Source organism: Syngnathus acus, chromosome 15 (assembly GCF_901709675.1).
Source record: "Syngnathus acus chromosome 15, fSynAcu1.2, whole genome shotgun sequence".
Lineage (NCBI taxonomy): Eukaryota > Metazoa > Chordata > Actinopteri > Syngnathiformes > Syngnathidae > Syngnathus > Syngnathus acus.
Genome location: NC_051100.1, coordinates 516,485 through 529,479, shown reverse-complemented (window position 1 = coordinate 529,479; position 12,995 = coordinate 516,485). Strand labels below are relative to the sequence as shown.

General features: G+C 44.6%; 2 protein-coding genes across 6 annotated transcripts; both read right to left on the bottom strand.

The window, feature by feature from the left end:
* Positions 1–314: 314 nt before the first annotated feature.
* kcnk18 (potassium channel, subfamily K, member 18) lies at positions 315–4,245 on the bottom strand. Its single transcript, XM_037271920.1, is given in 4 exon segments — positions 315–1,142; positions 1,144–1,487; positions 3,247–3,393; positions 3,481–4,245. Coding segments are annotated over 4 exon segments (1,212 nt in total). The 5' UTR covers positions 3,713–4,245; the 3' UTR covers positions 315–653.
* Positions 4,246–4,710: 465 nt separating this feature from the next.
* Positions 4,711–12,695, bottom strand: pla2g4f.1 (phospholipase A2, group IVF, tandem duplicate 1). Of its 5 annotated transcripts, XM_037271914.1 has the most exons (25): positions 12,613–12,695; positions 11,844–11,916; positions 11,586–11,716; positions 10,997–11,125; positions 10,689–10,723; positions 10,555–10,597; positions 10,271–10,343; positions 9,665–9,801; positions 9,432–9,563; positions 9,078–9,118; positions 8,957–8,999; positions 8,403–8,460; positions 8,021–8,145; positions 7,858–7,947; positions 7,725–7,759; positions 7,493–7,631; positions 7,217–7,353; positions 6,764–6,986; positions 6,561–6,675; positions 6,359–6,496; positions 6,151–6,243; positions 5,899–6,078; positions 5,572–5,744; positions 5,306–5,492; positions 4,711–5,102 (listed from the first exon to the last, which is right to left on the bottom strand). In XM_037271914.1, exons 1-25 carry the CDS (start codon positions 12,619–12,621, stop codon positions 4,885–4,887), a joined length of 2,757 nt encoding a protein of 918 aa, XP_037127809.1. In that variant the 5' UTR covers positions 12,622–12,695; the 3' UTR covers positions 4,711–4,884. The 5 variants fall into 5 exon arrangements, with proteins under 5 accessions (XP_037127809.1, XP_037127807.1, XP_037127808.1 ...); XM_037271912.1 differs by having other exon boundaries at positions 5,899–6,243; XM_037271913.1 differs by having other exon boundaries at positions 5,899–6,243; positions 11,804–11,916; positions 12,613–12,684.
* Between the last annotated feature and the right edge of the window lie 300 nt (positions 12,696–12,995).

The following is a 12,995-nucleotide window of genomic DNA, read 5'->3' as shown; positions in this document are numbered from 1 at the left end:
CTTCTTCATTTTGTACTCAAGTGCATGAGTTGATGCGTCTTTCTTTGTTACTCTACTGCCATCGTGTGTTAATAAGATGATACTGCAAGTGGTGTTTCCATTTTATTCGCTGTGTGGTAGGTAGCTCCATTGAGCAGTGGATTAGGGTTAGAAAGATGGGACAAGCAAACAGTTATACGGGTTGTGAATGTGAAGCACAACAATCCAAGTCACAAAAACAAACAACAATGATTGTAAGAAAAATGTTGTTGCAAAAAACAAGTACGTACACGTGGATTGCAAATGCAAAGAAAAGGAGACGGAGGGACAGCTGAAGGATGCTCCAAAACGATTCGACTCTGAGCTACGGAAGGATGGATGTAAACATTGAAAAATCATCCATAGCTACTACTAAAAGTACTTTTGGAATGACGAGACGAGATGCAACGAGCGCCGTATACGTATTCATTCCAGCGCCTTCTTTCTTGTCAAATACCGGATGAGGCAAATTCTACCTGAGAGGACTGTGGAAACGGAATGGCGTCACCAGTAGGCAAAATACCCAACATGACAGACAGACAGACAGACAGACAGACAGACAGACAAGATACCCCGAAGATTGCAGACTTTTTGCTTGGTGCTTCTTTGTCAATTGGCATCCTAAAGTTTGAAACTCACTTCTTGTGTTCGCTGTTCCCGATGCTTACGATCTCGACGCAGCGGCGGTAGCACTTGACGAGGCGTGTCTGACTCAGCTTGAATGCCATGGACATGACGGCCATGCCGGAAATAATGAAAAGGGAGGTGAGCATGAAAAATTTGGGATGATGAGGCACAATGTCTCCAAAACCGATGGTGGTGATTGTGATGAAACAAAAGTAGTAAGGGTCAAAGCCCTTCATTTGCGTCTCCCACAGCGGCAGAATCAAACCGCCGAGAAAGATGCAAGCAAACACGATGAAAAGAATCAGCGCAAATGGCACGTCCAGCGTTTCCATCGTGTCTCCTATTGCCGCAAAGTCCCAAATGGCAAATCCTTTGGGTAATGGCGCCGTTTGATTCAATTGCGGGCAGGACGCGCTCCTGAGCAGGGGGGCCCGCCGCCGGCCCTTTTGCAGGAGATTCTCTTTGGCGACAATCTTGTCAAAGATTTCTCGGTTTTTTTTGCAACTGCAGGGAACCGGACTTCACGTTCACTCGCCTTTGCAACACTTTGCGGATGCTGGCTCGTCGGCCGAGCGCAACGTCGTGGCTGAAGACGGCCGTGCCGTCTTCCAAGGTCCGATGGTTGGACTCCCTTGCTTTTTTGGGAGCCTTCACCTGGAAGCAGCGGTGTGAGCGCAGGACTTTGGTCAGGGCGTGAATATGGACGTAGGCTCTGGTGAGCAGCGTAGCAAGGAGGTCTCCAATATCCAGCATGACTAAGAGCATGAGCGGAATGCCCACCATAGCGTACAAGACGCACAGCACCTTACCGGGGAGGGTCACTGGATACATGGCCCCGTAGCCTGAAAAAAAGCAAATCAAATAGTGTTCAATGACAATGTGGATGTTTCTAAGGCTTGGAGTTCATTGCCATGGCGTTTAGTTTTGAAAAGGAAAACAAAGTCGTTCCCATTCAGTGCAATCCTGATTGCGGTGGCGCCGGCGCCGGCGCCGGCACATCCATACAGTACCTGCATCTGCGCAGCCTGGTGCAGTATATTAGCATGCTCTAAGAGCTTCCTTTCCACATCTCCTTTTCAGCCCTATGACAAAGTGAATGATCTATCAGCAGAGAGATGTGGACTTCAATTCCAGTCAAGTGATTTTACACATCCACTTTCATCCAGGAGTCAATTACTTGACCGCAGTGTGACCGACCGACCGACCGACCGACCGACCGACGGCATGAGCTTGCTTTTTCTATGTCCAAAACAACAACACAGGAAGGAAATGCGTTTTGAAGCTCTCACGAGCTTTTTGTGGTGATGTAAAAGCATTCTCCTCTTCTCTTTGGTTTGTGGGCCACTCAATCACTCCTTCTTCATGATGCATTTCAAATGTTGCCAAGTATAGCTAGTGCCTTGTTTGTGTCAGGATGAATTCCGGATCCACTGTTGTCAGACAACACCAATATTTATTGTGTCTAGGAAAAGATTTTTTGTTGTCCTCATTAAATTGACAAGAAAAAGGAGAGCAACTATTGATTGCTGAGGTGAAATGTATTTGGCTCTGCCGTCCTTTCTACGTATTGCCTCGCTGAATCTTCTCATCTGTGTCTTCTGGCATATTCCAAACATCCAAAAGCAGCTGCCTCCCACTTACCAGTCCAAGTTTTATTTGGATCACAGCTTGCTCGCAGAGCAGTCTGCTTTTTTTCTGGGCACTATTAATTGGCGATCACTTGTGTCTCACACAGTATTTCTTCCGTATTAAAAATGGAATTTCTGTCGCTAACCTAACTATATCATGAGAAGTTGCCTAACCTGGATTAATATTCACTTTGTTCATAAAGCTAGCAGTGTTTAAAGAGTGATGTGGAATCAAAAATAGCGAGCACTTTAATAATAACAACTGTTGCTCAGTCATTTGTGTGTTAAAAGTTAATGAATGATGATCAACGTTTCAAAGTGATTGATCTTGAGCCGATTGAACATGTCACGAAAAGCTGCCACTTGAACACGCGTGTGGATGCTCTGTGGTAGCAGGACCGCCAAAAGGCATTACAAGACGTAAATCCAACCGAGGAAGAGAAGAGAAGAGAAGAGTTTATCAACACGCTCGTCAAGCAGAAAGTTAACAGTCTACTGTATGAGAGTAGGCAAGAGCCACAAATGGAGTCCATGCTCAGCAGCAGCAGCAGCAGCAGCAGCAGCAGCAGCAGCAGGCCCAAAGGAATGCTGTCATTGATTTAGAAGGTGACTCCCTGCTTCAACAAACACAGCGTCTGCTTTTCAAAGTAGCAGAATTCATGTTTCGTAGTGTATTGAAAAATGATTTATTTGGAGTTCAAGCATATCGATGAATGCTTTGTCACGTTTGCTCAGTTCACATTCATCATTGTTTGCTGTTGGAGCCCGCTATGCCATCGCTTCACTTTGATTTGTAGCTTTATTGTAACGATTCAAAGGAAACTCCTGCCGATGTATGATATTTTCACAATTGGAATAAGCCGGCAATAGATTGTTGCCCAACCTTTATTGGACCAGTGCATGGTAAACAATGGGAGGTTGCCTCCATCTCCCTCCAGCTTCCTAAAAAAGGGAATCAGAATGATGCACTCACCAACCGTTGTGAAGACTGTGCACACAAAGAACATGGAGCCAAAGAAGGTCCAGCTCTCAGGTTGTTGGAGCCATACGGTCTGAAAACCATCGTTCATTTGACGCTCCACTTCCTCCACTATGTTTTGCTGAGTGTAGGATGTGTTACCTACGGTTGAAAGAAATGGGTTAGGAGCGGTCGGGATCATGAAACCCATTGATGTCAATGAATTCGAATGCAATGATTCCAACCCACCGGTGAGATTCTGGACGTGGCGGATCATGTGTCCCAAGAAGCCATGGTATTCCTGCTTGGCCGGAGGTGCTCTCCCTTCAACGTATTGGAACAAAAGTGCGCCCAGCGCTGCGTAAAGGACCAGAGACAGCCAGAGCATGACGTGAGGAAGGAGCTTCCAAAAGTAGTCGCTGCACGCCTTCAGCTCACTGCCGGCGGGGCCCGTTGCTTGCTTGTCTAGCGTGGATCTCATCGTGGTCCTCTTCTTCTTGCGCTGATGCAGAGCTCTGACAGTTGGCGTAGGGGGGAGCGCCCGTCTTGCCTTGATGCTCCTGCAAATGTGCTCTGGCTCTTCTCGGTGTATGCCCCCGCCCGCCCACACGCACACGTACTGGCGATCCAAGAGTGAGTGCTGCTCCCAGGGGACAGTAGCTAAGTGTACTGCTGCCTATGGTGCAGTTAATGCATGGCAGACAGACATGCTTGGACCACTGTCATTCATTTCAAGCATTGTGAAATCAAGCTCAAATCTGTTCCGTTCCCCTCTAACCAAAGGAAATATTGGCACCTTTTTCAGGCTGAGCACCAATCGCAAACGTCTTTGGCTCTTCATGCAGCTCCCCTCCACAAAATATTGTAGACATCTCTTGTGTGTGTGTCATTGTGTTAAGCAATGAGCAAGATTTGAGAAAGTGCAGCTAAGACATCATCTTCAAAGATACGCTATGAGACATCATTGTTGTCTTGGCATGTGATCGGCTTGCTTCCCTTTTTCTTTTGAACTCTCTCCTGTCATGCTATTTGCTGGAAATGTCACACAAGTTGGTAGGTGCTCTCGTCAAAGTCAAGTCAAAGTCAAAGTCAGCTTTATTGTCAATCCCTTCATATGTCAAGACACACAAAGAAACCGAAATTCCGTTTCCTCCATCCCACGGTGACGAGACATACAAGTAGGCGACACAAAACAAAAACAAGAAGGCACAAACCATAAATAATAAATAAAATAAAATGAGCGATGAATAAAAACAGACCAATAACCCATTGAATATGAGGGGCAAAACAGTGAGCATACAGCAAGAACAGGACGCTACGCTGAAAGGGGGAGCGAGTTCAGGATCCTAACAGCCTGGAGTACGAAGCTGTTGGAAAGTCTGGTGGTGCGGGAGGGAGCGCAGGCTCCTGTACCGCCTCCCAGAGGGCAGAAGTTCAAACAAAGAGTGAGTGGGGTGACTCACATCACTCACAATCCATGCGTTTCCGCTGAATTTCTTCACAAACAGCTTGGACTCGAGGTCTTGGTTTGGAGCAGCACTTTGCCAAACAGCCATCCCAAGCACTAATTTGTCACCACCTTGTGGCATCCATACAGCATTACAAAGCAATTGATTTGCAAGTGAAATGAATGAATGAATGAAGCTCAACCGTTCACAATGTCTGAGTTATGTTCATTTTAGATTTCAAGACCTCGTGCAATGCTTGAATGATCCTTTCCTTATTGTTGGCGACGTTATAGGCCGTTAAATTGACCAGACTGTCAAAATCCTCCTCTGAGTAGACGGGTTTGTCCGTGGTGAACGGAGAGTCGCTGCTGCGCACGTCCACGCGTCCAGCTTTTATTTCCTCGGCGGTCTCGCGCTTCACACCTACAAAATGACAAGAAGATAGAGCCATCGTTGAAACATACGTATCTGTTGATCCAAATGGGACGATAAAAAGTGTCCGAAACAGACACGATTGACGGGCATAGTCATGATGGGTTACTTGAAAGGAGAAAAACCAAAAAAGAGAGACCTGCAAATGTATTTGCTATTTATTGACTCGAGTCCAACCCTTTCAACGACCTTACCTGGCTCTTTGAAATGTCGAAATGAATCATTGACAAGTGGGAAGTGAATCACAATCGGTGCCTTGGGATTCTTCTTATCTTCGTAGATGTAAATCTCTTTCAAAGGTTCTCTTTCCAGAGTAGTGAAATCAACATGGGGGAAGGGGACGTCACGATCTCGACAGTAAGCTGCAGTCAACTTTATTTCCTGCGCGCACGAGAGCGAGACGACGGGGATATGACCGGATGGCACTCGGCAACGGCTTTCCAACAGATCCTTCGAGTACCCTGAAGCTTTCGACCGGGTTCCAAGAATTATCACAGCAAATGATGACGTCCACTTCTCTCTCTGGACGCAGGACAGGAGGACAGGCCACATTTATGGAGAGACCGGAATCAACCAGCCGCAGAAAGGAGTCGCTGGGTGTCAGCGAGTTTGGAAAGGCGTCAGGGTGTGTTTCTGGGAGGAGGAAAAGAGACAAATCACAAAATGAGCATCTGCCCAACGTTGCGCAAACATTTGCCACCTTGAACAAACGCTGCCGAACCCTGACGCCTTCGTTAGAGGTAGCTCGGGGCTTTCCCAACGTTTACTCCTAAAAAGGAATGCGTACCTTTCCAGGCTAGGAAGTTGCTCTGCGTATTGTAGTCAGAGTGGAGAAAGAGACCATTCATGAAATTGTATGCGATAGAACTAAGCGGACGATTCATCAAGCAATCGTTGATGATTCTGGAGATAGCGCCGGATGGATCCATCAGTTGTGTATCAAGAAATGAAGAGTCCTTTTCCACCTCTGTCAAAAGAAACAACCCCTTGATTGGTGCATTGAATTTCATACCTACTTGATGCCATTCAGTAGCTTGACCTATGTTGTTGTTATCTGCGTCACGACTGCTCTCTTCAGTTGGAAGCTCCAGTAAATAAGACAGGTTGATTGCAAAGAAACTGCTCCATATTCCTAATTGGGATTGAAACAAACAAACAAACAAACAAACAAACAAACAAACACCTCTCTTTATCAGAACAGTTCAATTGCCAGTGTCCTAGATCAGTGGGAATCGACACGTTGTTACCAATTAGAAAAGGGAGACGGACTTCTGGAAGTTTTTGGACGAGATGACCGAGGAAGAACTGACTGCCAAAGTCTTGAGCTCGCACAAAAGCCCCGTACTTTTGAAAGCCAACTTCATAGGGGGTGAACTCGCACCATTCTGGTCATTTGGAATAAAGAGTCACAAGAAAATGTGAAAATGCGCTTCATCGAGTGCTATTTACCAGCTTCTGATTCCCAGCCCATCTTCTCCTTCATATTGACAGCAGTGTATATGGGGAAAGGGTTTTGGCCTTCATTGACTGTCCTCTGATGCTCAGAAAGCCTATCGGTCATTTTCTGCAAGCAATATTCAGAACATTTTTCAACTTTTCTCATTCCAAATGTAGCCTGGAAAACCCGAAGCCAAAAAGCATGCACTACTCACCTCCCCAAAAACTAGATGTTCATATAGCAAGCCGCCCATATCAGTAGATGACAAAATATGCCCTTCTTTCAGTTTTGCTTCCATCTCTCGTTTGTAGTATTCCAATTTTTCCAGGGAGATCATACTCATCGCATCCTTGCATATCTCTTTCCTTATTTGGGCGATGGTCCCATCTATGCCATCTCGCGACCAGTTTGCGTCTCTGAACAAGGCGGCCATAGTCCTAGTCGCAATATAAAATGACAACTGCAGTCGAACCTTGGCTTGCCATTTGCCACTCGACCAACGCCTAGAATTTGCTTCCTAACGTACGCTCTGAGAATGATGTTCAAATGATTCGACATCTTTAGGCCATTCTTTTTCATTGGTACTGTGTGTGTGTGTGTGTGTGTGTTTGTGGAGGAGGGAGAGATTGATTTTCATTGACATTTCAAGATGAGATTTGAAACTCACCAGGTAGCTCCAGATACTCCTGTGATATAAGCTAGAATATCGAGGACTTTGATTTCCTTGAGGCTCTTTAAAGTGCCAAACAGGCTGGTCATTGCTCTGGATCCTCCCCCTGAAGCCACCAAGGCTATCGTTGGCACCTAAAGAATTCGTAGGCATTTGATTAGATTTTTTCTTGCCATATTGCCCTGAGCAGCTGGGGCGGGGATTTTGTTTTCCTCTTCATTTTTGTAGCATAGCATAGGAGAGACTGTAAGACTTGGAATTCTAGTTGTGCACCTGGTCTGGTGATGGTGGAGTGTCAAGGCCAAAGAGCTTCTGCATATTTTGCCCAACAATAAGTTTCCTTTTCTTCAAAAATTCTTTCTCTTGTGGTGGAATGTCAAAGTCCAGACGAAGTGCCAAATGGTCATCGACGCTGCATATACGTATGCGTTTCCAAAAAAGATTGAAATCAACAGCCAGTAAATACTTACTTCCAATTCTATTTCAAGCACAAGAAAATGTTTACCATTCGTGGGTCTCGACATTTAAATCCACAGTATCCTGTTGGGAGGGTGAACATGTCCGCCGTCCGTGTTAGTCCGAACGACCCTTTTCAAAATGGTGTCATATGAGTTTTCGATCCCCATCTGATTCGTTACCTGATCAATAACAAGGGACACTTTGCTCGTGTGTTCAGCTGGTAGTGGCTGAAGCCTTGTAGAAATGGAGGGGGGCTCAACAGCAGAGGGCTGAAAAACATATAGCAGCAGCCGAGACTCGGTACAAACACTGACTTCAACTACTTCCACAATCAAAACTCACTGCCACTCCAAGTTCAGTCGCCAAGTCTCTGTTAATGTAAAAATGCAGCTTGCCGGTGTCCTTTGCCAACAACCTCTGATTCGGGGGCCAGGCACCGCCAAGCATGATCGTTTTACCGAGAAAATCTATGGAGAAAATGATCATCGTTAGGATTGACGCGCATGTCACTATTTGAACATTGATTGTCATCATTGCCATCGTGACTGGACGGTTGAGCTGTCCGACGCGTTCTACGGTCCCGTCAAAACAGTTTGGACTGTCTTAAAAGCATGACCCAAATAGGATCGAGCTCATGTCGCACATACGTATGCTATTGTTCAACAGAAGCCCGATTGTACAGTGAACTGGTTGATTTGGCTAAATAGTAGCAAACAAGCAATACCATCATTGTTTCGTAGAAGCTTGTCAACATTGATGTCCAAAGCGGAGAATGGAGCAGCCTAAAGGAAAGATACATTTACTTGTAGCTATATTGTGTACTATGTCTTGTCACCGTGGGAGCGTGGGAACGTCATTTCCATCTCTTTGTGTGTCTTGGCATGTGAAGAAATTGACAATAAAGCAGACTTTGACCATTACTCAGCATGTCAAAGTTGGACATTCGTATTTCTTGTCTTGGACTTTGGATTTGCTGCTGCCCACTATACTAGGCTAGATTGAAAGATCTGTTCAGGAAGCAACAAAAGATACAAGCATTCAATTGTCATTGTAAGTTACTTGGACCTGCATCCATCCATCCATCCATCCATCCATCCATCCATCCATCCATCCATCCATCCATCCATCCATCCATCCATCCATCCATCCATCCATCCATCCATCCATCCATCCATCCATCCATCCATCCATCCATCCATCCCTCCCTCCCTCCCTCCCTCCCTCCCTCCCTCCATCCATCCATCCCAATGTACTGAACATTTGATTTGCGTGTCTTACCAAAAGAATGCCATTACTGACATAGTCACATTGGGGCTCCTCACTGAAACCAACAAACACAGGAGTGGAAATGTCAACATTTCAGAGCAAAGATTTGATCAAAAGCTTCAAAGTTTGTCACCTGCGCAGCATCTCAAACTCAATCCAAATTTGGTCCATTGTCTGAAAAAGCACGGTCAGGGTGACAAGAGCCAATCTCTGATTATTCAAACGATTCTTGTCCATAAGCAGTCCACAAACCAAAAGCGATCATTTGAATGCGGTTAGACGAAGGCAAGGAAAGGCAACGAGCAGCTTCAGGCTTCGAAGCAAAATGGCTTCGAAGCAAAATGCTCCCACTATTGTTTTTTTCAGGCATTGATGAATAATTGGGGGAGTTGTCTCCATCATGGGCTTTTCAGCACTTCCTGATCAAGAAAATTCCGCGGTTGATACGAGACCAAGAGCCAATCGTGTTCCAATTGTTTGCACTTACCTCCGGGTTGAAATTGAAAGCCATTCTTTCTTTCTTCCCAAGCGTGAGCTTGCTGAGGTCAAAGAGAACTGTGGAAATGCGCTCATGGTGTGAAACGGGGTCTTCGTCGTGCACATGGAGCTCTAAAACATTCTGGAACAGAAAACAAGTGCCATTTTCAAATCACTCCACATGTCCATCCTTTATTGTCCACACAGACAAAACAACAAGAAAGATTCCTTTGGTGGACTTACTTTCAGATGGGAGGGGACCCTGAAGGTGAACGTTTCATTCCATTCTGGATTGGCGTCGTCGTACACCGTTTTTGTTTTGAATGCACTTGCGGTTGCCGTCGGAAGGCAAAGAACCACGTACAAGTCAGACTCTGAAACTGGAAGGTAGTCACAGGGAGATGTTTGCGAGTCATCCAAAATAAGTGTTAGGGTTTACAGATGATCTTGATCGTATGATTATGTTGGAATGTGACCTGTAATGATTAACCTAGCTTGTCCTGTCTTAACAAAAGTCGTCGAACAAAGCGCTAAGATCTTTGGAACTGATTGACTAGCTGCAGAGGAAGCAATCAAAGTTGTTTTGTTTACACGACGTCGTAAAAGACCCCCTGCTATGCTTTGACCAGCAGGCCAGGGGCTTCAACCCCATCCTGTCCACTCAATAAAAATGCTCCTGCAAGAGGCCTGAGTCAGACCTCGTTTGATCAGCACAGCGACGAATGACTCTCCACCTGCAGGTGTTTCAAAGGGCATACTGTCTCCCGTGTGGTTCTTGCAGAAATAAGTTAGAGTGAGCACCACTCTAACAATAAGCATCCATAATGGTTGAAAGAAAGCTGGACTTGCAGTAATCGGTTGAAGAACGGGTCTTGGCTTTGATGACGGTCACATTTAGTTTCCAGTAGGAAAGCACTTCTTTCTGTTGAAGGAAATAATTCACAATTCGAAAAAGATTCGAGCATCCATGGATTTATCGTAGACGGCGCATTATACGCTAACTCGTTGCCTAAAATAAACATACAAGTTGACGACAGCGAAAATGTCCTTTCCACAATCAGGGTCAAATTGAAATGTTTCTTTCAATTCCATATGAATCACTGCTGTGTTTGTTGATGTTTTCCTCGTCTTACCCCCAAACGAAGGCCTTTGGAACCGATGACACCTTTTGTGTAACTAAAGAAAAGGGAAACCGAATGTATTCCACACATACATTTTCAGATGAAATGTTCAAGTGTTCAAATAGAGCAAAGAAAATCAATGTTACCTCTGCTTCAGCTCAAAGGCAATCCAAAGTTTACCCTTGAAAGAAACAGACGGAAGTCAGGCGTGCTCTGGTAAACGACTTTGATCCGACAATACGATTGTTCGCAGCGCAAGACACTCTGCAGAACCCCGATGTGTGAAATTCCTCAAGGGAAAAAAAAATCCTGCTCTGCAAATCTTTGCAAGATTTCAAACTGGATGTTTTTGTAGGATTCCGATGCCTGATTTAAGAAGTTGACTTTTTGCACCATGCCCTCCCTCAAAGATGACGACGGATTGAGTTTTCATCAGAGCAAATGTTTACAGTACCTGAGGTTGGACGGCAAACTCTGTGATTTCCATTCTCTCTTTTGTCAGCGTGCTGATATCAACACCGATTGATTGAATCAAATCATCAAATAGGAGGTTCTCGTCATACAGATGAATCCGAAGAGTAGTCTGGGAACAAAGAACAGTATGAACGGGGTATAGCTTTTCATATGAGACCAATTGAAGGCTCCGAAATTCACATGAAGTGACAGTCATGTCTGTGACGTGCTATTATTATTATTATTACTCTTACGATGTATATACGTACGTACGTATCTCTCTTTTAAGCACCAGTCTGATTGTTACTACTAAAACAGTATTGATTCTCTAAGAGAGAAAATGGTCTGGCCATGAATCGTTGGGAGACCTGCAACTCTATTCTCCAAAAGACATTTTGGTCACTTTGCGTATTCATGATTGTAGCTTTGGCTCTTGCATCGATGTATCCCACACTTTGTCACTGTAGCCAAATAAGTGCCACATCAAGATAGTAAATACTGTTTCTGGAGGAAGGTTCAAGTATTCCCCGCATTTTGCTTGACGTCATATGATGGAGTTGGATGGTATTTGGAAGCTTTGAAGGTGTCACCTGGAGATGATTGCGCAGGCTGAAATGAAAGCTCTGGTTCCAGACTGGGTTTCTCCCATTGGCCACAGTATTTGTCTTGAAAACAATTGCAGGTGGGAGAGACAGCGTGACGTAGCAATCTGCCTCTGACCCTGAGAAATCAAGACCAAATATGACCAATCCAAATCTTGTCATGTAGAATGGCACACTTGAAATACAAACGATGGATGCGTGTCAACCGATTGGCGTCAAAGCTGTCGAAGACATGTTGTCACCTACAAAAGTCTGTCGAGCAAATGTTTTCCGCCTTCAGCACGGTGACGCTCAATGTCCAGGAGGAGACGGCCTCATTCTGTACAATCAAAAAGGAGGAAATGATGACCTGATCCCAGTCATTCAAAGCAAACAACTCCTGCCTGCCTGCCTGCCTGCTGTAATATTGATTGTCAGGTTATTGCAAAGTAGCTCGCCTCATGATCGTACTTTAAATACCAAATGCCAGACATTTGTATATCGAATGTTTTTGCAACAATATTTGCGAGCAACTGGTTTTAAGGGCGCACTTATCGTGCTCAAATGTAAATATATGCAAATATTGCCTGAAATGGTTGAAGTAGTATTCCAAAAGTTTTGCTCATGGTCAAATATCCGCACAGTACAGTACAGTACAGTACAGTACAGTGCTCAAGATAAGTACACAGTATGTTTGAAAACGGAATCTATCAGAATATATTTTTCAATGTACGTATACTTCTACAGACTACACGCATGTACATTTTTAATTTGCAAGAATTCAAGTGCAGTTAGCCGGTAGGTAAGCGTCCAAATTCCAAAAAATCGTTTGTGTTTCTTGCAGAAACAATAGTCACAGGTAAAACACGGTGTAGCCACGCAGTATGTTTGCATTTAATAACTCAGGTGGAAATCTCTTCTGAACTTAGCAATGGTGCCAATGGGAAACAACATTCGTATTACGTAAACGATCACATCAAAATATCATCAGTATGATTCCTCCAAATGCCTTCAAATGAATTGATGGAAAACTTACCGTTGCCATTGTGAAGATGAAAGCTCAATACTACAAGTAAATGAACAGGATGATTGACTGGGCTCTCTCTCTCTCTCTGGCCATACTTACATACTTTTATGATGCAAATAATGAGGGTGGATTTGGGCTGGAACTAATTAAGCACATCCTCCCTCCCTCCCTCCCTCCCTCCCTCCCACTAACAATAAAGCACAAGATCGCTGTTATGGGATTTTACAGTATGCTTGGTACACTACACAAATAAGTTCTGTTCTGTCTTTTAATTTGGACTCTCGAGCGCTGATTTGTGATTTAATAAGCTTGCGAAAAATAGGAATAATACAAGCGAATTCATCCATAGACCGATATTTTGGACGACTTGGATTCATTGCTGCATCTGGATG